Source organism: Equus asinus, chromosome 11 (assembly GCF_041296235.1).
Source record: "Equus asinus isolate D_3611 breed Donkey chromosome 11, EquAss-T2T_v2, whole genome shotgun sequence".
In the NCBI taxonomy this organism is placed as follows: Eukaryota; Metazoa; Chordata; class Mammalia; order Perissodactyla; family Equidae; genus Equus; species Equus asinus.
The window spans coordinates 72,856,937-72,882,443 of NC_091800.1; the positions used below are offsets into that span (position 1 = coordinate 72,856,937).

A 25,507-nucleotide genomic window follows, 5' to 3' on the forward strand; every position below is an offset into this window, starting at 1 on the left:
TTAGTCAAGTCAAGTTTCATTTGTTATTAACCATAATTTAATAAAATAATTGTATTTTATCGTGATCTTTTAGCTAACCTATGGTTTTTAGCTACCACAGCCCAATGCTTGTTGATTTCTGACTCTAAGAACTGAAAGCATTTTGGTATTCACCCATCTGAAGATATTCTTGTGTTGCAAGCATTTTAAGGCATGGAATGATTACAATAATATAATTCAATTCCTGTAGTGGATTGAATGATACTTCTCAGAAGATATGTCCACATCCTATGCCCCAGAACCTGTAGATGCAAGCTTATTTAGAAAAAGGGTCTTCACAGATGTAGTTAGGTTGTCAAGATGAGATCATCCTGGATTATCTGGGTAGGCCCTAAGTCCAATGGCGTGTCCTTATAAAAGACACACAGAGAATCCACCTGTGGACAGAGGCAGAGATTAGAGTGATGCAGCCACAAGGAATGCTGACAGCCAGCAGAAGCTGGGAGAGGCGAGCAAGGACTCCCTAGGAGGGAGCACAGCCCTATCGACATCCTGATTTCAAATTTCTGGTCTTCAGAGCTGTGAGAGAATGAATCTCTGTTGTTTAAGCAGCCACGTTTGTGAGGATTGGTTGTGGCAGCCTTTGGAGACTGATACACTTCAGATGAGTTTATTTCAAAGGATGGCCATCATTAATTGAGAACTTCAGTATCTCTTTTCCTGTTAACATCATGGTTGGTCTTACTAATAATAAAAATCAAAGGATGCTGACTTAAAACATATTAATAACATTATTAAATCAGAATATTAGATCTCCTATGAAATAAACATTTTTTATTCACATAGCAGTTGTCTATAAATTCCACCTTTTGAACGAACCACCATTTTCTTAAGTTTTTTTGTAGAAGGAAACAGCCCACTATCGGAGAAAAAGGCTTCATTTTGATATTCCTCCATCCTTGGCTTTGTTTTGGTAACTTCATTTCTGCACCACATCCATACTCTTCATTTACGTCTCTGTTTTAGGGTATTTCCGCTTCATAGAGTAATAGTATCAATAAAATTCTGCTGTTTTATTATACATTTATCAAACAGTCGACTGTCTGGTCTTTTGGGCAGAATTTGTTGGCCTGTTCTCAGAGCTCTGTCTCAATACATCTTGTAATAACTGTTTTCCAACATAGTCTTTATTCTTCACTTAGAATATGATGTTAACCAGTTTACTAGCTCACAATTGAGGGTGAACAGCTTACAGTCTTTGTGACTATACTGGATTTATTTATTTCCAAATAAGTGATTTTTAAATAACAGCACATTGTATGCTTGTTTGTTTTTCACCATCCAATTTCAGTATCAGAGCAGCTTTGCTCTGATGGTTGACATCCGTTAGGAAAACTAGGAAAGCATTTACCTTGTACTGGTCTTGGATCTCCCTGACATTTTCCTGTTTCCATGGTGCCAATCCCTGGGTTGTACCCGTAGTTTCTCTTTCCATACCAAAGATGATCTCCACTTTAGACGCCACTGTTACCTTACTTCTACTTCTTTTTCTTATTACTCAATTCAGTGCAATTCAATAAACATTAATTAAATACCTACAACATGCTAGCCAGGTAGAAGAAATCAACGTACAGACAGGTCATTTCAGTAGATAGTAGTAAGGACTGACTTAGATTGGGTGTGAGCCAGTGTGTTCAGATTTATATCAAATCTGAGAAATACCCTGGAAAGAAAGTTTATTGTCAGGCAGACTTCTCTAGTCCTGAAGTTATCTTCCATGGGAGCTCAAGAACTCATCCCCTAAGTGGACAGGGCAAACTGGCCATTTCCTACTGGCCACAATCAGAATTAGGAGCATGGATTTCATAATAGATTTTGGTTTCAGGTAGTTTTATAGAGTGGGAGCAAAAATGCCCGTAATGGTTCCATTTGACCACCAATGGAGGCCAACTGAATATGGGATATGTCACATCAAATCTGGTAAAGCAAAAAAAAGGGAGAAAGGGAGGGTGGGAGGGAAATAAAAAAATGAAAGAATGCATTATTTAATCATTATATGTTAATGGAAAAGTTTAACAGATCTTGAAATATTGTCATGTATTACTTCATTAAATAGGTTATATTTCTTTACTCCACCAGTTCTTATCATTTAAATGGACAGAAGGAAGAAATAAGTGCTGAATGTTACGTTCTATTAGAATCTTTGAGCTACTGCCATAGCTACATAATGGTCAGTCCAACTCCAGGTTCGGTATTAGATAGCCAGTATGGCTGTTTCACTAAAATGTGTCCTCAATCTAGCTTTTATCAGAAGTAAAGGAGATGTTCTAATTCTCCCCTTGCTAGTTCTTTTGTTTTATTGTTCAACTGGTTCAGGAACTTTGATAGTTAAGAGGTATTATTTATTGAGGCCCTAAACAAACATATCTAAAACCAAACTAATCATCTACACAACCCCCCCCCCCCAAAATTCCACCTGTTGTTTCTCCTGGGTCTCCTTCCTCCCTTGTTGGAACACGCCTCCCAACTCCCAAAAAACACACAGAGGAATGAGAAAAGGAATTACCCAGCACCAGTAAAAGCATTGTGAGTCAGTGCCCGCGGCTCAGAGGCTGGAAAGCAGGACTTTGGAGCAGAGCCTATCCTTGTCTTCTCAGACAGTCTTCTTGCCCCTGCTGCATACTCTGCTCTCACCATCACCCCCATCTTCCATGTGCAGTTGATTATTCTCTCCTTTTCTGTAGTGTGCAGGTTCAGCTGCCACAACAAAAAGACCCAATGCTACAGTGGCTCAAAACAAATGAAGTTTATTTCTCTCTCACCTAACGGCACAGAGGCAGGTGGGTGGTCTGGGCGGGTAGGCAGTGCTCCTCCTTGAGGTCATCCAGAGACCCAACTTGCTTCTACCTTGTTGCTCTGACAACCCCTTGTTGCAATGACACCCTTATCTGGGTGGCTGAAGCTGGCTCCATACCACATTTGAACTCCAGCATGTGAGATGGGAGAAGAGAGTGGTAGGCGAGTGGCTTCCTTTTAGGAGATTAAACGTTGTTCCCACTACTTCTGTTCCATTCACATCCTAGCTGGAATGGGGCTGGGACATGCAGGCTTTAAGACGTAGACCATGTGCCCTGCTAAAACTCAAAGAAAGAGAAGAGAATGGATGCTGGGGTCGTTAGCAGTCTCTGCCACACCCCGTGCAGCCACCATGTGACATCTGCCCTGGCACACTTACATCACCCTGCATTAACAATTTTTCATTTCTGTTGGTTGCAAGAAAGGTGCATTTTTAAATATTATTTTTAATTGTGGTAAAAACAACACATAAAATTTACCATCTTAACCATTTCTAAGTGTATATTTCAGTAGTATTAAGTATATTCACATTGTTATACAACCAATCTCAGAACATTTTCATCTTGCAAAACTGAACTATACCCATTAAGCAACTCTCCATCCCCCTCCCCACAACCCCTGGCAACCACCATTCTACTTTCTGTCTCTATGAATTTGGCTACTCTAGGTAGCTCAAATAAGTGGGATCGAACAGTATTTCACTTAGCATAAAGTCCTCAAGGTTCACCTATAAGAAAGGTACATTTTTATATCCCCAGGACCTAGTACAGTGCCTATAACATATTTGAGTAGTTGAACAAATGAGTGAATATGAATGTATTTTTTCACTAGCAAACCAAACCCCAGACCTAGGGAAGAGTAAAAGAATTAAAGGGGAAAAATAATTGAGGGTGCTTATGAGAGTATCAGTTGGAATAGTTAACCATGAAGTCCAAGTTTGGTGGTAGACGGAAAGAAAACCTGAGAAGGGGCAGCGGGACTTGGAAGATGTGCAAAGGCCAACTGGACGACAAGAACAAGGGGGCAGCTCAGGAGCTGTCATCAGAGAGGGTGGCTTCAGGGCTTGAGAATTTAGGGATCAGATAATTTGTAGAAACGTGGGAACAAAGTGTGACACGTCAGCAAGGTGGATGTTGGCGAACACCCAGGATCATGAGACAAATTTCCCTTGGAGGGCTATGAAGAAGCTTCCATTGATGAGCATGGTGAGGATTTGAAAGGGTGACATACTGGATGGCATGGACTTCAGTGAGGGCAGTGTTGGACAAGGGTGTTGGGGGACAGAGACGAAGAATCAGCAGTGGGATGAAGGGGATGCCTCTCTCTATTTCTGGCCCTGCAAACAGGGAGCGTGGCCTTTCCTCCCCTTGAGGGACACAGACAGAGTCAGAAGGTCAAAGCCAAAAAGCATCAGTTACAGCAGAGTGGACAGTGTTCCAGGGAATAGTTGTTGATATGAGAATTTGGAACATTCCAGAAGCTATAGTGCAATAAAGTAGGAAGTTAGGTAAGGAAAAAATAGTCCTGAGCCAAATGGAGGCACGTGAAGAATGGACTCAATCAGTGTTAAGCGACTACTGATTAAGAGGAGGAAGGAAGCAGGCAGTTGGGGCTTAGGAGTGGTGGCCCTAGGTGATGTATTGAATGGCTTAACCCCAGTGCTCTAAATGATGATGTCACGGTGTGATGGTTCGATGGGTTACAGGTATCTGTTAAAATATATTTTTGTACTTTTCTATACTTAATTTTCTTCATATAAAGGGCATATATTCATTTTATAATAAGAAAAAAATGCCATTAAAAATAAAGTCTTCCAAGATGGTGACGATGAGGGGATTATCTCATTCTGTGGTCATTAATTTGCTTGTAAAGTGAGGAGGCTGGTCTCAATGGTCTCCCACTTCAGCGCTTATGATTCTCTTTCTGCTCAACTCTCATGTGACTCCTCCGTTCAGTGCACAGGTAGGAACAGAAGAATAAGGATCAGGATATCAATCAATAGCTAATAACAAAGAATATCATGATTCCAGATTATTTCAGCAATAATATTTTCCAATAGTGTCACAAATAGAAATATCCCATAGTAAAACGGAGCTAACTTACAACGATGTATGTGATAATTAAAACACTATTTGAAGATTTCTGGCAAATTCTAAGGGGCTGCTGGGTTCCTTTCCCACGTAGGCCTTTCTTCACCTGGCCCCAGGGGCTGCTTTTATGCATGTGCCTTCAGGGGAGGATGCTCAACCCTGACTGTCCATCAGAATCACCAGGGGAGCCTTGAAAAATACGTGTCTAAGCCCCACCCAAGCCAATCAACTCAAGGAAGCCAGATATCAAGAAGAGCAAAGAAATACATTGCTAATACTGAAAAAGCTTCATCATATTGCTCCTCAACTACAAATGAGAAATGGATCTTAAAGATTACAAATTTTTTTACTTGATATTTCTAATTTGCCCTCCTCCTATCAACTCATTTTAAGTTCTCAAAATCCCAGTGTTTTTATATCCATTAAAACTTCTTTAATACATTTTAAAAGTGGTAGGCATTATCTGTTCTTTGATTATGCAAAAGTAATTATACCTTAGATGTAGGCATAAAGGTAAATAATAAATTCAGCATAGCTTTTAACTTTTTTTAACTTTTTAAACTTTTAACTTTTTAAAAACTTATCATTCCATCTAAAATGGCAAAGATTGAAAGCTTTTATATTTAAAACTAAACAATACTCAAAACAGTATATATTTTGCACTTTTCTACCATAAAATACATACTAGGCTGAAATATAAGGTCAGCAGCATGTTATCATTTCTACCCAAAATGAAGTAATAAAGGTGTGTATTTCTACTATTGGAAGGAGGGGTTCTCTGGAGACAATTGGCCAGGGTAGGATTATACAGAGAATGTTGAATGTTAAAGCCAGAAAGACACTCAGAGCTCATATTGCAGGTTTAGAAACTTAGGCCCCAAACACCTCAAATTTTTATCTCAGGACTGCCACCACTTGTGGCATATTTTCCACGGCAGATACAAATGAGTTGCCAAAAGAATAATTCTGAATACACAGACTGTTGTTTAGCTTGGAAGAAGGCTAAGACTGACTTTTATGAAACATAGTAATCTTCCCATGTTACTATAAGTTATTAAACATTTAACATTCTTAAAACTCTTTTGAAAAATTGATACTAAGAATGCCTGGATTTAAGAAGACTACAGTGAAAGCCATCTTGTTAAGCACGTTGAGTAGATAAAGAGTTAGTCCGACATCGCAATCAACCAAAACTTTTTACCACCCTTCAACTGTGTTGCTGGCCAGCCAAATGTAATTCCTTTGCAGGCTGGGCATAACATCCAGATAAAGGCGGTGGGTGCCCTGTTTTGAGTTGAGAAAGAGCATCGCCAAATCTGGGTATGTCCAGACAAGGGGAACTCAAAAGTGAGAGGATGTTGAATCTGTATCATAGGCTTTGAGAGAGACAATTGTTAGAACTAGGCGTGTTGGAAGACAGATTTAGGAAACATAATAACCATCCTCAGATATTTGAAAGGTTGCCCAGTGGCGCTGTTAACACAGAAGCAGGATAGTCACCTGCCAAGTGGATGGAAGGGGGTCCTGCCCTGGACAGAACTTCTTGGGGGTAATTTCAAAGACCCCTCCCAGCTCTGAGACTCTAGTTCTCTGTGATTCTTACTGCAGCACCTAAGTTGCTGATCATGTTTACAAAATATAAGAAAGAATCCACCATTCCTAAGGGTGGAGCACCTGCTCTTGCTTCAAGAACCTGACAGATATGGAGAAAACAATGCTTCCGTGTGTATGTGTGTAAGAGAGAACATGGTGTGTGTGTGTGTGTGAGAGAGAGAGACAGAGAGAGAGAGAGAGAGAGAGAGACCAGGTTTTCCATCAGACTCTAGTTAATCATAACAGCATTTAGTTCCCAGGTAGGGCAGCTACTTGGTGCCCCATCCTACGCTAGGAACTCCAAGGAATTCAAATCGTGGTCCAACCTCAGTGAGTTTGTCTCTTCTCTCTGGTTATGGAGACAAGACTAACAAGCCTAAGATGATCAGGGAAACCAGGAGACGTTCTGGAATGCTTTTTTCCTGCAGTCCACCCTTTCTGTTCTCTTCCTTACCCCTAGCTCTCCTTTCTTTAAAAATAAAATAATAATAATTAAGTCACTGTATATGACTCACTACCTTAATCACAACCACCTCCCTTCAAAAAGGTTACATATGCATACAACCTGAAAAAACATAGAAAATCTCTTGTTCCCTACTGCCTTTATAGTCAAACTGCACCAAAGTTGTGTTTGTTGCCAAAACATATTAAATATGGCTTGAGAAATCAGCTTACACACAGTCCAAATTTAAATCTTTAAAATCATCTTCACTCCCAGACCATGACAGCAGCAGATGGACAAAGGAAGAAATGGAACGTGCTCACATTTTGTACCAGCAGTATCGACCCTTTCGGATTCCAATAAGTCATTTGCCATCTGCAACTTGTGGCCTTCCATTCCTGCCAAGGCACTGATTCAAGATGCCGGGTTTGGGGTTTCTAAGTTGGAACAAAAACATTCGACAGGTTGCTATTTGTGTTTTTTTACCAAGTAATGGTGAGCACACTAGACCTACCTGCCCTCCTGAAGAATCCAGCAACCCGAAGGCCACGGCCCCTGTAGGAAAGTAGACTCTTTAGAGATTTCAGATCTGATTTCACACAAAATGAAAGGTCTAAGATTCAGTGGACAGGCTAGCTCCCATTATCTGTGAGTGGATTGGCTCCTTCCAGGACTCTCCTCAGGGCTAGGAGGCCAGCCCTTTGTGTTTTCCTTCCAATCAGGCCCTGGGGACACAAGAGCTACCAGATATACTCCCTGTCCTCACGTGGTTAGAGTCCTGGTGTGAGGACACTGGATTACTGAAAACAAGTCAAGCTAGTATGAGCTCAGAACCAACCCCAAGTGAATGGGCCCCAGGAAATGGGAGTTTAAATTTGTACAGCCCTTTTTTAAAAAGCAATTTTACTGTACACGTTAAAATGAGCATGTATTTTTTTTTTAACCTAACATTTATTAACTGCTTATGTTACACCATTTTCAATCCTCACCAGTCCCTGGGTCAGGCACTTTTATTGTCCCCTTTTTCAGATGAGGACACTGAGTGAGGTTAGGAGACTGCCCAGGCTCTTAAAGGGCCCATCAGTGGCACAGTCGGAACCCAGACTTGCTGGATCCAGAGCTGGTTTAGAGGGAGGCTGTGAGAGTTGGGATTTCATGCTCATTCCTTTGGAGCCTAAAGAACCATGGAATTTGACCTAGCATTTGCACTTCGAGGATTTATCCTAAGGGAATATTCAGACAAGTGCTCTAAGATGCATGTCCAGGGATATCCATTTCAGCCTTCTGTTTGTGTAATCTTTTAGGTATCAGGGCAAATGTCACAGCCTCAAAGAAGCTGTTTTGCTACCTGATCTCGAGCAATGCCCCGCCCATCACTCCCATCTCATTACTAAATTCTGTTCTCTTCGTAGATCTTTTGACAGCCTGCAACTGCTTATTGGTTTACTTGTTTATTAGTTGTTTTCCTATCCGGAATGTAAGTTCCATGTGGGCAGGGAGCTATTATCTACGTTATCTAAAATAGTACCTGGCACATAAAGAGCATTCAGCAAATATCTGTTGAATAAAATGAATGGATGAAGGGCAAAAAATTGAGGAAGACTTAAAACCTTAATCATTAGAGAATTGATTAGATAAATTATGGCGTATCTGAGCAACAGAATACTCTACAGTCATTACAAATGATTACGTACATCATCCCCTACACAAAGATGTACCCCTCTCTCATTGGGTAAAAAAGACAGGTGACGTAATGCATGTGTGAGACAATCCCCCTGTTGGTCGGGGCTCCTGGTAGGCAACCACAGGATCTACTCTACTGAGTTTGAGCAGAAAACAAAATAGTTTATCATAAGCTACTGGGTAACTCACAGACGCTATGAGATGCAAGAGAGGTTCTGCAGGCAGAGGGCAAGATTGGGAGCCCTACGTGTGAGTTCTGCCCACCACGACTGCTGACTAGCCGTGCAATCTCTAGATAAGTCTTATAACCTCCATGTTCTTCAGGTAAATGTGGATAATAAAACCTGCCCTGTCTACACCTCAGGACTGCTGTGAGGGCAAATGTGATGCAAGCCCTTTGAACTGTGTATACATTTACATCATCATCAGACAGTTTTGAATGTGTGAGCACATAGACTTCATTCCACAGCCATATTACTCAGCATTGAGACGCCATTGGTCCTCTCCGTTAACTAACCGTACATCACTAAGCATTAAATTGCCCCACGGCAGTGGTCTGGACAAAAACGCTGGTAATTCCAGCAGTTGTGTTTGCTAAGCGTGTCCTAAAATCACCTTCCGTGTGACTTTAGCCACTCTCCCTGAGGGGTGACCTGTGCCTCTGCTTTGGGCCTTCCCTTCCTTACTCGAGGCTCCCTAAGCTTGCCACCTGTGGGATGCTTGCCCTTCTCCTCTCTGGGATCTACACAGTGCCAGCCACAAAGCTTCCCTTCTTCCTGGAAAGTCCCCCTCAAGTACCTTCCTCATTGCCACGAGGGGCTGACACCTAGCATCAGCGTTCAAAGTCACTGTCAGCCAAGGCTTCATGCATGGTTCAGGCAACTGACTAGGTATATATCAGAGGCTGGATTTGGTGAGTTTTTAAATTTCCTTAGAATTTCATTTTTTTGCATATCCTCTTTATATATTAAAAAAAAATCTTGGGTTCTCATTGCCTATCTATTTTTAAAGGAAAACAGCATTGTGTTGTGACAAGGAGTTTAGCAAGGTAGTGATACTGGTTCCTAAGAGCAGGTGTGTGTTGCAAAGTGGGATGATTTTCCTGCATCCTTTATATCCAGAGGCCTGTCCTGGCAGAACTTCCAGCCCATGAGACTTTCATCTTCATCTTGGATGAAGGATACAATTTGGTTCTGACGCATGGGTTATAGAAGCTGTTGAGCGTCCACACAATCTGTTATGCTACATCACAGCTGGTATCTCCACAGAGAAGGCTCTGGCAAGCATCCGCGCCACTGGGACCGCGGCCTCTGACTCTGATGCCAAAACATGGCAGTGGTGCAGGAAGCCTTCCGAGAGCCTGGCTCAGTAGCACGGTAAATTAACCTGCTTGTTCTCACGTTAAATGCTTTATGAAAATTTACTGGGTGCAAAAAGAGGGAAGAAAACCCAAGTGGTTCTGCAGTGAGCCTGCCTGGCAGCAGTGAAAGAAGGAAGCCGCCGAGAAAGTCAACGTGAAGAGCTGGCAGGAGGAAAAGGTGTAAAACGCAATGAAAATCAGTGCAGTGCCAGCCATCGCCTTGTGTAATAGCATTTCATCGAGGAAAACATTTAATTATAGAAGATGTGGTGTTTGAGAGCTAGGTAAGATGACACTGGGCTCTATCACTTTCTCCACAGTCTCTGTTTTCAGAGGACCGCATGCTGCAGCTGACTGCCGAGAGAAACCTCCTCCCCGGGGCTTGGTCCTCGAGAAGCGCCCTTTGCTATAACCAAACCATAATTCTCAAAGGGCAGAATCTGCCTTTCTAAAAAATCAGATGTTTTGATTGCCATCATCATCCTCCATCCTTCAGTTTTCCACATTAGCTTTTTCTTTTCCTTGTTGATTTTGGAATAAAATAAAATAGATAAAGAATAGAGTGGAAAACTTCTGCCCTTTAAAATACCTATAAATTTTCCACTTAAAAGAAAAAAAATCATCTTTTTTGATTACCACTTTCTTTGGGAAATAATTAGGAAGGAAGACAATGAAAACAACAGAAACATGAACAATAAATGATTAGCTACTGTAAAATAAAGTGCAAGTGTAGATTTGAGCACAGAAACCAAAATATACAAAGGTGGAACCAACTGGTAATATTGTGTGGAGAGTTTTTTAATTCCCTTGAATTTTACAGCCTCACTTCCCTTAAAAGTAGTTTGTGAGAATAATGATCCAGTTTGATATATGACAAGTCTATTTCTTTGCACCCATTTCTGCCATCGCAGAGCTGATTCATTTGGTTACCTGATTTCTTCACTAGGGGCTGCCAGGAAGACTAATTAACGCTGAGGAATCTCGAGAATCATCTTTGGGGGTGCTGCTCGGCCACTCGGGGTGCAGCTTCCTCCCCAGAAGGAGAAGTCAAGGCCTTGAGCCTGCAGCCAGCTGAAATTGGGTTAGCTTGATTTGTTTAATTGCAAGGCTGTGTGTGCCTTATCATTAGACGTTTCTGCCTCTTTCTGTAAGCTTTTCTAACCTCCCACTTACAGAGACAAGATTCTTTGTGTCAGCACCTTGGAGAAGTGTTGTTGAAGCAGCTGGCACTCAGACAGGCCTCCTCAGCAGCACCGTGGGGGCAGCACAGCTCCTTCATACCTACCTGAGTGCAGCCTCGGGGAGAAGCAGCCGACTTGCCTTCAGAATTTGGAAAGGGGTAGGCAAACAAATGTTTTCCTCCATAGAAGGGAAGAAGCCTTTGCTTTTCAAAAAATTGGTTCTTGATATTTACCTCAAGGGGACAATTTGGACGAGTTCCTAGCAATGTATCTCAAGTCGGCTTGAGAACCAAAGGAAGTCAAAAGCCAAAAGCATCACAGTAAAGCTGCTGTGGCCAAGACAGGTGACACGGCTATCCAACGCGTATCTGGAACCATGGCAAGGCTGCCTCATTGAATTATGAACCAATCATTCATGATTTATCGTTAAAAAAGACTGAAAGCCCCGCGGACCCTGTCCTGCGTGGGTAATCCAGGGCAATGTGGCAAATAGCAGCGCTTTCATCCTTATGATGTAGAACGGTAGGTGCAGAGACGACCCTGTTCCCTTCTGCTTGTTTTCTTTTATTCTGCCACGCAGACGGAAACCCAGCAGGAGGGCTTTTAAACCAAAACAGTTAATTCCTCCTCTAACCCAGAGAAGTCTCGAAACACAAATATAGCAGAGTTGAGAGGGAGAGGGCAGCTTTGCCTGGGGCTCTGCTTTGCCCCAGGTGGGGAGGAAGCCACCTTCTCAGTCCTCAGAGGGCCAGGGCGTAGGAAGAACAGTTAGAAGGCGCACGGGCGGCAGGTGGGCCAGCGTGCCCACTCCGCAGGTATTTTCCATTTCACTTTCCATGCTCTGTACTGTGAATCACGCAGATCAGAGACCCAGGTAGGAACACCAATTCCAAAGACAAAACTGAGAAGCGTTGGGAAAGAGAGGCCCTCTCGTGATAAAGGCAAAGCAGGGACTTCACGCTCCAGAGATGGAGAAGTTGCCCAAGCGCAGGGCAGGCTCAAGCAGGGATCTTCTCCATTTGGCATGGAGGGACTGTGGGGGATGGGCCTTCCTCTAGGCCAAGCCCGGGCACCTGGCACCTTCCCCTACGGAAGGTACTTTCTCAACTGAACTGCAATTCTCGTCCCACCACCCCCATCACCCTTTCGTCGCCTAATGGAACAGGGCTTCAGCCCTTGTGTTCCTAAATCATGGGCTCACGCCTGCCCACATTGGAATCTCCCCTTTCTGTCCATCTCCTGGCTCCAGCACCTTCCCTATCTGACCTCATATGTACTGACCATCTGCCTTTTTATTCACTCACGGTTCCTGCCTCTGCCCTTTCCTGGCTCTCTGCTGTTTGGTACCCCCTCCTCTGCACCTATTGAAATCCTCACCTCCCCCACCCCCATCTCAGCCTGGAGTGCTCCCTTCTGCCTCTAAGCCTTACATCCTATAGTCTGTTCCACTGACCTGAACTTTATTTCACTTCTCATTCTATGGGCCTTTCATTGCCACAACTTGTTGATAAGTTCCTGGAGTTGCACAGGAAATGATTTATGTATCTTTCCCTATTGCCACACACCTGTCCCCAGCACCTGGCATAATGGATAGCATTTGCTTGATCCCTCTCCTACTGGTTAAAAATTTAAATGCACCAGACCAGGGAGATCAGGCAGAATCTGAGGATGGTTTTAGAAAGTTTTCTCTTCAGAATCACAAACAATCGTAAGGAAAAGGACAAATCCTATCAGTTATCTAAATGTTTTCAAGTATCTGGATATTTGGCCTTCAGTGCATAGAACCCTAATGAGTGATGGCATTGTTCAGTTTTCCTCTGGATCCTTCCCCTCATCCACACATGGCTAGTGGCCCCTCAGGAGAGAAGGTACCAAGGCACCCCGTTCCTCCCCTCACAGATTGTCCTGCCTGAAACAAATCTCATGGGTCCTTGTGCCTCTGCTGCCCTGCTAGAAAATAGAAATTATAACATTGCCCCTCTGAGGCTGTGAGAACAAGCAATGAATGAGAACAAAGAAAATGATGAGTGGGAGGAGCCGTGAAGTTGCATGTTCCAGAGCTCCACAGATCAATCTGAGCATGGTGATTATCAGTATTGAGAAAGGCGACAAAAGCCATTAGTAGGTAAATAATTTCTCTTTTTAAAAAGTTATGTGCAAGATGCACCTCAAAGCCACACTCCTAAATGATAAAGTTAAGAAATATAAAAGCATAAGCAGCTATGCTCACGTGGGACATCTTCTCAGCGTTAGCTCCACGTTTCCCTACGGGTTTGGATTTGAGGCCCCTCAGAGGCCCAAGGGGATGCCTGGCAAGGTCCTCAAAAAACACAAGGCCTGTCACATACAGTTGAGGAAAATCCATCAGGAGCAGGTGTGGAAATGGCAAAGCAGAAGAAGAGGAGAGTGGGGAAGGTGATGGATAGGTCTTTGGCAGCAGGAAAGCCGAACACCAGCCACTCGCTGGTCAAGGGCTGAGGCAAAAGCTGAGTGCGGAGGCTGAGGAAGTAAGCTCCTTCTTTCCACTTGAGTTCTCTCTTCCCAGGGAATTTTCATTGTATTTTATTGAAAGATAAAGACTGAAAACACAAAATAAAAGTATCACAAGCCTCCCTACCTCACACCGTATTCAAATACAGTTATGCGTTGCTTAATGACAGGGATATGTTCTGAGAAATGCGTCTTTAGGCGATTTCGTCATTGCGTGAACATCCCATAGTATGCTTACACAAACCTAGTAGTGTGTGTACTGCACACTCAGGGTATGTGGCACTAATCTTATGGGGCCAACGTGATATATGCCAGCTGTCATTGACTGACACGTCATGATGTGGCACATGACTCTATATACTCTTGAAATATATCAAAGGCCTAAATCTTAGAGGTAAAACTAAAAAACTCTTAGAAGAAGACACAGGCATAAAGCTTTGTGACCTTGGATAGGTCTCAAAATGATAACAAAAGCACAAACAACAAAAGAAAAAATAGATAAATTGGACTTCAGCAAAATTATAACTTTTGTGTTTCACCAGACACCATTATGAAAGTGAAATGACAACCTACCGAATGGGAGAAAATATTTTCAAATCATATATCTGATAAGGGCTTAATATCCAGAATCTATTAAGAACTCTTATAACTCAAGAACAAAATGTACGTTTTTTTTTGGTAAGGAAGCTTGGCCCCAAGCTAACATCCATGCCAATCTTCCTCTATTTTGTGTGTGGATCACCACCAAAGCATGGCTGACAAGTGGTGTAGGTCCATGCCTGGAACTGAACCAGGCTGCCGAAGTGGAGCACGCCAAACCTAACCACTACGCCACGAGGCAGGCCCCAACCCGACTTTTAAAAGTGGGCAAGGGGAGCCAGCCCTGTGGCTGAGTGGTTAAGTTTGCGTGCTCTGCTTCAGCGGCCCAGGGTTTCACCAGTTCGGATCCTGGGCATGGACATGGCACCACTCGTCAGGCCACGCTGAGGCGGTGTCCCACATGCCACAACTAGAAGGACCCACAACTAAAATATACAACTATGTACTGGGGGGATATGGGGAGAAAAAAGCAGAAAAAAAAATGGGCAAAGGCTAGGATACACATTTCTCCAAAAAAGATATACTGATAGCCAGTACACACAGGAAAAGACGCTCAACATCATTGGTCATTAGAGAAATGCAAATCAAAACCACAATGAGATTTCATATTACACCCATTAGGATGGCTATTTTCAAAAACAAACAAATAAAACAGAAAATAGCAAGTCTTGGGAAGGATGTGGAGAAATTGTAACCCTGGTACATTGCTGGTGGGAATGTAAAATGATGCAACCACTGTGGAAAACAGTTTGGCAATTCCTCAAAAAGCTAAACATAGAATTACTGTATGACCCAGCAATTCCATTCTTAGATGTGTACCCCAAAGAACTGAAAACTCAAAGAGCTACTTTATGCGAGTGTTCATAGAAGCATTATTCACAATAACCGAAAGCTATAAACAACCCAAATGTCTATAAACAGATGAATGAATAAACAAAATGTAGTATATACGTACAATGGAATATTATCAGCCATAAAAAGGAATGAAATTCTGATACATGCTACAACATAAATGAACCTTAAAATATTATTATGCTAAGTGAAATAAGCCAGACGCAAAAGGAGAAGTTTTGTGTATGATTTCACTTATGTGAAATATCTAGAATAGATAAATTCATAGATACAGAAAGTAGATTAGAGGTTGCCAGGGGCTAGAGGTAGTGGAGAATAGAGAATTATTGCTTAATGGTTACAGAGTTTCTGTTTGGGATGATGAAAAGGTTTTGGAAATAGATAGTAGTGATGGTTGAACAACATTGTGAATGTAATTAAGACCATTAAATGGTACACTTAAAAATGGTTAAAGTGAAAAATTTTATATGTATTTTACCACAACTTTTAAAAATGGGCAAAGGATTTGAATAGACATTTCTCCAAAGAAGATATAAAGATGGCCAATAAGCACATGAGAAGATACTCAACATCATTAGTCATCAGGAAAATGCAAATCAAAACCACACTGAGCACAATGAAAGACCACTTCACACCCACTAGGATGGCTGTGATCAAAAGACAGATCACAGCAAGTATCGTGAGGATGTGGGGCAGTGAGGACCCTCATACACTGCTGGTGGGAATGTAAACTGACACAGTCACTTTGGAAATAGTTGACAGTTCCTCAAAGGATTAAATGTAGAGTTACCATATGACCCAGCAATTCCACTTTCTGCCAGGTATGTACCCAAGAGAAATGAAAGCAGATGTCCACACAAAAACTTGTGCATGGCTGTTCAGAGCAGCATTTTTCCTAATAGTCAAAAAGTGGAAACAAACCAAATGTACATTAGTTGATAATAGATAAACAAAATGTGGTATATCCGTACAATGAAATATTATTTGGCAATAAAAAAGGAAAGAAGTACTGATACATGCTACAAATGATGAACCTTGAAACATTGTACTATGTAAGAGAAACCAGTCACAAAAGACCACATATTGCATGATTCCATTTATATGAAATATCCAGAATAGACACATCCATAGAGACACAAAGTAGATTAGTGGTTACCTAGGGCTGGAAGGGTAGGGGGGAAATGGAAGTGACTCTAAAGAGTATAGGGTTTGTTCTGGGGATGATAATAGTATTCTAAAATTGATTGTGGCAGTGGTTGCATAACTGAATACATTAAGAGCCATTGAATTGTACACTTTAAATAGGTGTGGTTTGTCATTTGAATTTTATCTCACTAAAGCTGTTAGCAAAAAAAAAAATTACAAGCCTACAACTAATCTCCCCCAAAAGTATTTCCCACAAATAACAAGTAAAATGAAGTTTAAGTCATTAACTAGTTTTTAACATTTTATTGTGGAAATATGCAAATGTAAAGAGAATAATGCACAGAGCCCCCATGGACTCATCAGTCAGCTCCAAAAATCACCAACATTTTAGAGGTATTTTTTAAATCTTTTCCAAAATTTTATTATAAAAATTTCAAATATCAGAAAAGTGGAAAGATTGTACAGTAAATACCCATATACCCATCTCCTATATTCTCCCACTAATGTTTTACTCTGCCTGCTTTTTTTTTTGAATTGAGGTAACTTTGGTTTATAATATTATATAAATTACTCTGCCTGCTTTAATCTGTATCATCCATCTGTCTGTCCCTCCGTCCATCAGTTCATTTATGTTTTTTAGTTCATTTCAAAGTAATTTGCAGACAGTGGCAGTACACTTCCCCTTAAATCCATCTGTATGTATATCATTGACTAGAGTTCAATACTTGTTTACCCATCCCTTTGTTCTTTTGAGGTAAAATTTATGTACAATTAAAGACATAAATTTTAAGTGTGCATTCTGTGAATTTTGACAAAAGTATAGGCCTGTATAACTCAAGTTAAAGACATTGTTTTGATATCTTTTAAAACTATTTTTGATTGCTCAGACACCTCCAAAATAAATTCTTTTCACGGATTTATTGTATTTTAGTGTTGTTTTTTGTAGGGTTTTCTCTTTTTCCTTTAAATCTCTGAGGGGCAGAAATGCTGATTACATATTATGAGCTACCCATCCATACAAATCCTGAGCCTTCTTAGTCCTTTGAATGAAAGCTGATTTGGCATTTTACTATAAACCTATGTTGTAATGTATCTTTCATAATATAACACCTCAGAAACTGCTCTACCAAAATCGATGTTTTCAGAGTAAACAGCGTGTCTGGAATGTAATCATTTGTGGGATGAATCAATAATTGAAAATTTCTTTCACTTTTTTATTGTGGCAAAATACATATAACATAAAATTTACCATCTTAACCATTTTTAAGTGTACCATTTAGTGGTATTAAATACATCCACATTACCGAGCAACTGTCACCACCATCCATCCCCTTAACTCTCTTCATCTTGTAAAACTGAAACTCTGTACCCATTAAACAATATCTCCCCATTCTCCCCTCCCCCTGGTCCCTGTCTCTATGATTTTGACTACATTAAGTACCTCATATGAGTGAAATCATACATATTTGTCTTTTTGTGACTGGCTTACTTTACTTATCATACTATCTTCAAGGTTCCTCCATATTGTAGCATGTATCAGAATTTCCATCCTTTATAAAGTTGAATAATGTTCCACTATATGTATATAACACATTTTGCTTATCCATTCTTCTGTCAATGATCCCTTGGGTTGCTTCCACATTTTGGCTATTGTGAATAATGCTGCTATAAACATGAGTATACAAATAATTTCTCTGAGACCATGCTTTCCATTCTTTTAGGTATATACCCAGAAGTGGAATTGCTGGATCATATGGTAGTTCTATTTTTAACTTTTTGAGGAACCATGCCATTTTCTATAGCAGCTGTACCATTTTACCTTCCCACCAACAGTGCACAAGAGTTCCAATTCCTCTGCATCCTCACCAACACTTTTTTTTCTATTTTTTTTATAGTAGCCATCCTAATGAGTATCTCATTGTAGGTTTTATTTGCATTTTCCTAATGATCTAATGATGTTAAGCATCTTTTCATGTGTTTATTGACCATTTGTATATCTTCCTTGGAGAAATGTCTGTTCAAGTCCTTTGCCCATTTGTTACTCGCGTTGTTTGGTTTTTTTGTTGTTGAGCTTTAGGAGTTGTGTATATATTCTGGATATTAATCCTTTATCAGATATATGACCTGCAAGTATTTTCTCCTCTTCTGTGGGTTGCCATTTTACTCTCTTGATAGTGTCTTTTGATGTACAAAATTTTTAAATTTTCATGAAGTCCAATTTTTCTACTTTTTCTTTTGTTACCTGTGCCTTTGTTATCAATGAATGAAATTTTAAACCAGTTACCTCATGGTATGTTCAATATTGTAGATTTTCTTTTTTTCAAAAACAAGCAAACCAAAATTTCTTTTTCATGCAGAAAAAACAATGGGATAGAAAACTCAACACTATCACCTTGCCTAAAGAAACATTGCTAGTCTGTACTAATCAAGGAGGATTTATTTGCCCTTTTCCCCAATGCCGTCACTGCAGTCACAATGCAAGTCTCTGTGATTATAATAAATTTTTATACATTTGTAAGAACTATACTATAATATAATTTACTAGTGATGACCTGTTTTATGTCACAAGCATTTCTGTTTTTTAATATAAATGCATAAAAAGAAGTTACTCTATGCAAAAGGAGATTCTTAAATGGAACACTCAGAATCTTTTATTTTAAACCAAACGATCTCAATATTTTCAAACATTTTTTCATATAGATGCTGATAGTGAGGCTTTCTGCTCAAAATTTGTTCCACTCCCTGCCTGTGACATCATTTTATGAATAAGATAAAATGGAAACGAGATGAGATGGACAAATTCAGAAAAGATAGAAGTCGCTAGTGTTTTTGAGTACGTGGCATGCCAATTTGCCTTTTGTAGGATGAAAATATTAATTGTACATTTTTAAAAAGCACAAATGTTATGCATCTCCCTGGAGTCCAGAAAGTCTTTCGTATTTCTTAATTACCAAATCTTGGTTCGGCTGCATAGCTTTCTCATTGCTCCTGTTGCATCCAGGGTCGTCTTTGTGATTTCCTCTGAAAAGGACTATACATTAACATACAAGCTTTCAGTGGCAGGGTGGAAGAAGGGAAAGGTGTTAATTCAGATGTTATGAAACTGTGATAATGCTATTATTTAAGGCACTTATTTGGGTATGTTTATACTTTGTAGTTTTATAAATAAGCCCAAGGGGCTCCTCCTGGTTGTCACAATCCTCCTTGAATCTCGTATCCTGTCTGTCTCTTCCTATCCGACAGTAGAATTGATGCTGCTCTAATCCCTGGAAGTTTGGAACTAATGAACTGACTGCTGGGCTGCCGCCACGGAGCTTGGTCCCAAACTATACTGTACTTCACACTCGATTTATTCTCCAGATGGCGAGACTGTGCCGCCCTGCCGCGAGGGACCACCTCTTCCACTGGAGTGTAAAAGTGGACGGATGTTGTTTTCTTTGCAGATTTGATCATTCTGAGCTAGAAACTTGTGAGGATGATTAGTTATTAGCTTTAATGGGTGCCAATTGAACCAACTGCACGCATATTTTCTCCTTTAATTTCGAAGTCTGCAGGTCTTGGTGATGGTTGATTTATCCTCTTTCTTACGTCACCAGAGCGTGTCTCTTCCCCAGGTGATAAGAACCCGGTCTCTGAAATCATAGCACGCCTTGGTTCCTGGCCCAGACAGAGTCACATAATACGGTGGCTTATGTATAAGGACAAGTTTATTAGCCACTGGTCCACTGCACTGAGCAGCCCATGGCACGAAATATCGATTGAATGTGGGAACTTTGGTAACATCACGTTTTAGAACAGAGGCCTGTAAAGATTCTGATCTGTGCCAACTCTCTTTGTGCCCTCTGCAGAGCCCACCTCTGGAATCAAGTGTGCTGCAGAACACACTCTCGTAATTAGTCTTTGCAAAGATCTAATGTAACTTTTGATAAAGGCCTTAATTCCATTATTCCGTCTTTTCCAGGTTGTCAGATCTTAGGGGGACAAGTTCATCCCACACTGAGATGTGCTCCCCAAGGTCACCCTGTAGTGTTAACACATTTAGAATGCAGTTCCTTCTAAACCTCATTTTGAACAACCTGTTTTGCTACAGAATGTTAGACGCCCCCTCCGCGACCCCCCCCCCCAAAAAATGTCTTTTGTGAATCGCCTCTTTTTGCTTTCATTTCCTTTTCCTTCTTGCCCCAGGGAGCACTTACCTCCCAATAACCTCAACAGATCACCCAGATAGCCCTTCTGAGAAGATGGAGTCTGCCAGACTTTGCTTACTAATCGCCCTAACGAGATGAAAATTGGAAGGATGGTCAGCCAAAAAGGAGCCAGAGAAAAAGAGAAGGAGAGTGTGAAAGGGAGGGAGGTGATGAGATGAGAGAGATGGTAGCAAGAAGTAACATATGTGTAAGAGAGAGTGAAGGAGGGAGGGAAAGAGAGAGAGAGAGAACAGAATGAACAGAATTCCTTCCTTTTCACAACTGGGTGGACTGTGGTTCTCCCTAACTGAACACCCAGAACTAAACTTAATTGTTCTTAGAAACTGCCTTCCTCTCACCCAACAGATGGCATGGGTGTGTTTGCTAGCACAGTAACATATTTCACCATTAAAATACCAAAAAGAAAAAAAAACTCAACATGCTTGTTGGTTGGTGTAAATTCAGTGAAGTTGTTGGATATTTGGGGATACATAGCAGAGGGATGCACACTTAGTTTATGTAAATTGCAACAAGCAACAGCCTGTTAATAAGGGTTTTGTGTGGCAATATACCTCCAAAACCATCATCTTTTTTTGGAAAGGTACAGAGTGATGAAGTGGAAAGAGCTTGGTTCTAATTCTGAGCCAAAAAGAGGAAAAAAAAAAGTCTAATAAAATGCTGAGTATTCACTGCTCATTATTATAACATGAAAAGTACTAATCAGATTATGCCTAAAATTGGAATTAGGTACCTCATTTGCAGCCAATTTCACAAGAGCTGAATTTTATTAAGTAAACCGGAATGTGCTGAAACCATGGCAATCTGACTTTAGATAAAAATCACAAACAGGTTTAGAACACGAGCTTTGAACAAATAGTCCCCTTCAAATACAAGCGAAACAACAAAACAGCTTAGAGGTCAGATTTTGTTTGACACCAACATTAACAATTTAGGAAGTTGCTGCCAGGGATTCTGGTCCTTGAGCACACATGCAGATTAAAGTAGAGAATGGAGATGATGATTCAAATAACTCAAGTTTTAAAAATGCATTTCAGCCTAAATGATCTAGTTAATTCCTTTCCATTTTCCATTCACTCTGCCCCAATAGACCCTTTGCAAGGCCGACCCGCTGTTGAAAGAAACCCTGGAAGTTGAAATCTTTACAGGCTGGAGCAGTCCCGAGTTTGTAGCTGTGCGGGTTACATGGAGCATAACGCATTTTAGGTTCTCTGAGGCCATTGATCTAAATACACACATTGCCAGAAAGCTGGAAGCATTTCTTTCGACAGCTTTAGACGGCCTTAGAGCCATGATATTGAGCTAACTTCTGCTCTTCACCTTCAGGATTTTCATATTTGGTAGATGTCACAAGAGGGCACAGTAAAACAAGTGGCTGAGTTTTATAGCAGTGGAATGGCCAACAGCATGGTGTGGAACCAAGCCACTGTTGGCCGCGTCATCCCTCGCTTTAGCTAGGGTGAGCTCTCTCTTGCTTTTGTCTAAGCTTGGCTTAATTATTGGCAGTCGAAGCTGTGTAAATCAGGACTCCACAGAGCTGTCTTGAACTGGTCCTATGTTCTCAGTTTCCATCTGACTTGACAACTCTAAGCTACTGTTTCCTCACACGGTTTAACTCAGCCTCGGGTTGGAAGCCTTCCCCGCTTCCACTGGGTCATAGACCTACATCCGTCTGCTTTAAATCTACTGTCCCGTCTTGTCTTGTGGATTAGACTTAGACTCAATATTGGCTCAAATAATTCTTTTTTGTCTCCGTTTTGGTTTGCTGTTTTCCTGGATAAGTATTGCTGTTCAAATGGCTGTATATTGTGAAGACTTTTTTTTTTTTTAAACCACATTCATCAACTGTGAGAAGCTTTAAAGTTTTATTAGTATCATAAAAACCCTTCCCAAATGAAACTACTTTTGATAAGTGTTCATTCTGACAATGAGAATTTGTTGAGGGCTGTTGGCAAGTTGGAGGAATTTGTTTTTGAAACTGAAATTGGCAGGAAGTAATGACCCTCAGTGCTTTCTTTCTCTTCGCTCCACCGTCCCCCCCCCCCACCCCCACTGCTCTCCTTTCTCTCCCATCCCCTTCCCCACCTTCATCTCCCCAACTCAAAGCCAATAAATAACATGTTTGGTTTCATACAATTTTTCTGGGGAGAATTCAAATACTGAAGCGGACTTTCAACCTTTCAGCTTTTTTTAACTGGAGAAAAGACTGTCAAATCAAAGAAAAAAATGTATTTGTCTACCACTTCATGAAGGGATTTCTTGGTGATATTATTGCCTGCCATCTGAAGAAGCTGGAGCTTTTTTGTAGTGTGGAGTGTCATTTTCCTGTGAGCACCTTCTTAATTGAATGTCAAGATTCAACTTAGTTGCAAAAAAAAAGATTTTCTTTAAGTGAGTAAAAAAGCAGGAAACTTGTGGAAAGAGAAAAAGAAATCTGTATTTTTTCCCTAATGTGAACATGCTGACAAATGAGACTACCATTATGCATATGTTATCTAGTTTCTTCTATTCATTAAACGAGAAAATGCAAGTAGAGGACTTAGAACCATGCCCAGCGCTTAGTAAATGCTCAATAAATGTTACCTATTAATTATTTTACCTTTCCAATTGGAAAGTAATGCTAACAAGCAAGACATACTATTTAGAAGCCTACCAGTATGCATTACTGTGCTCTCATGTCTGCTATAGTCATCTTGAATGAAGTCTGGAAATCAATTGATTGCCTATCAGATTGGATGACTTATTTCAAATACCACTTATTTGGTGGACAGGAAATGTGCAGATATAATAATGGTGCTCCAACTCTGAATCCACATAACAGTTTCAGAGGTTCGATTGTGTTTCCTCTCAATGATAAAGAAACTTAAGAGATACATTTTATCAACTCTTACAGAATGAAGCTCGATTAAGAATAGTAAAAACTCTTGAAGACTTTGATCTGGGCCCAACTGAAAAGTGTGTGAGAGTCAACTCAGTGTCCAGTGGTCTCGCTGAAGAAGACCTGCAGACCCTCCTGCAATCCCGGGTCCTTCCTTCCAGCCTGATGCTACCAAAGGTGGAAGGTCCTGAAGAAATCCGGTGGGTGAGTAGCCGATGCTTTACTTTAATTAAAGATTCAACGCTGGCTAAGAAGGAGTAGCAGAAAGGAAGGATTTGGGTACTGCCGGTTTTGAAAATGCATACACAGAGCAGAAAAGGAATTCAGAAAGATGAGTGAGCCCGAGAGACCAAATCCTCCACACGGGAGGGCCTATCTTTGCCCAAAGTGTTCTGTGGAACATCTCTGCTCTTGCAATGATGCTTCTGCTCCCTATCAGATGTGTGCTTTGGACAGAACAGCCCCGTCAAGAGCTCACAGAGCAATCCTTGGAACTAGCTTGCCTGAGAGTCTGATGGCTTCTCACACCCTGCCAGGCCCTCACCCGGGGCCTCCATCTGGAAGAGCAGTGACGTAAATGGCTCTCACCCAGATTCGTTTGAAATCATCATAGACAGCAAAAGCACATTAGCCTCAAATGAAAAAATGAACCTAGAGAAGGAGAGGAAAAGGTCACTCCTTAGGGCAACTAGAGGAATAAACAGGAAGCTTTTAACTAGTGGTTTTAATTAGCACAGATATTATTTCCTGAGCGGTTCTCTAGTTCGTCCTTTTTAAATTGCTGACAGGTGTGTTTGTGTTTTATGACAGACTTTTCAGCCAATAAAAACCTGAAATGTAAAGTGGTTGGCATGTCAAATTACTTAAGAAAACTTTGAAATGGGCCTAATTAGACTATGATTGTTTTAATTGTTTAAGGGTTGGGGAGGAGGCTAAGTTTTATTTAGGGGTTGCTATGATCCTGCAGATCTCGCCTGAATAAAATCACATTCCCTCGTGCCACTCCAGGGCAGAGAGCCCATGACATGTAAGCGCTGGAAGTGTGGTAAGGGCGTGTGGGCACTGGTGATTTCGATGCCACATCTGGGATTATCTGTAAGGCTGCAACTATAGCAATACGCAGAGCAGTGGTACCACCTGAGGAAACCGCTCACCTTGAATGCATGGAGATATGTTGGCTCTGTGCTTTCCAATGCAGTGGCCACCTGCTACGTGTGGCTACTGACCACTCAAAATGTGGCAAGTCTAAATTGAGATGTGCTGGAAGCATAAACACGTACCGGATTTTCAAGACTTGGTAGCCCCCGCCCCACAAAAAAAAAAGGAAATTATCTCAATAATTTTTATATTGATTATATGTTGAAATCATAATATTTCAGATATATTGGGTTGAATATGCATATTATTAAAATTAAATTCACCTGTTTCATTTTACTCTTTTAATGTAGCTACCAGAAAATTTAGAGTTAACACATGTAGCTGCCATCATATTTCTCTTGGACAGCTCCATGTCAGAGTCTTCTTGAAGACCCGTGGTCAAGGACCCATTTACTTACTACACTGGAGTTCTCTGCAAGGTCACCCCTCAGAAGCTGGGAGATACTGGTTAATATCTTCGAGGGCTCCTACCCAGTTCGAATGTGTCTGAAATTGATTGAAAGGGAATCTGAAGTACCATTCCCCTTTGGTTTCATAGTTAATACCTATTTATCACCGTTATTACCCTTCATTTGGGAGGGGAGGACCCACCCCAGCCTTCAGCTATGGCTTCTGTTCGCTGTTTTAAATCCCGGGATGTGAGGAACTTACGGAAATCTAAATAGGATTTCTAGTTAACAGAAGTCTTTGGGGCTGTTTATTTTTTCCTCCCCGTTTGTATTTATGTGAAGCAGAAAACCCAGAGCCTGATGCACAACTGAAAGATGGGCTTCCTTGTTTTCTTTTGTGTGAGAATCTCTTGCTGGCCTTTTGTCACTAGTGTGGGTTCTTGTTTGACTGGCACGGCTTATTGGACTATAACAAGCGTGACTCTGCCTCCTTTGTCGCGGGACAATTCTCCCACAAATCCCGAACAGTGTGCATTCTTCCAACACACTATTGGGTGTGCACTGGAATTGAAAGAATTGCTGAGCCCTGCTACTTCGTCTCCTCC

The 25,507-nt window shown here is 41.1% G+C and overlaps 1 protein-coding gene across 10 annotated transcripts in view; it reads left to right on the forward strand.

Moving 5' to 3' along the window:
- The window catches only part of CLYBL (citramalyl-CoA lyase), a 228,349-nt gene that overhangs the window by 166,635 nt on the left and 36,207 nt on the right, over window positions 1-25,507 (forward strand). For all 10 annotated transcript variants that reach the window (XM_014839208.3, XM_070520099.1, XM_070520098.1 and 7 more), the window contains exon 3: window positions 23,371-23,559. In XM_014839208.3, the coding sequence (XP_014694694.1) occupies window positions 23,371-23,559 (189 nt within the window). The remainder of the gene's footprint in view (window positions 1-23,370; window positions 23,560-25,507) is intronic.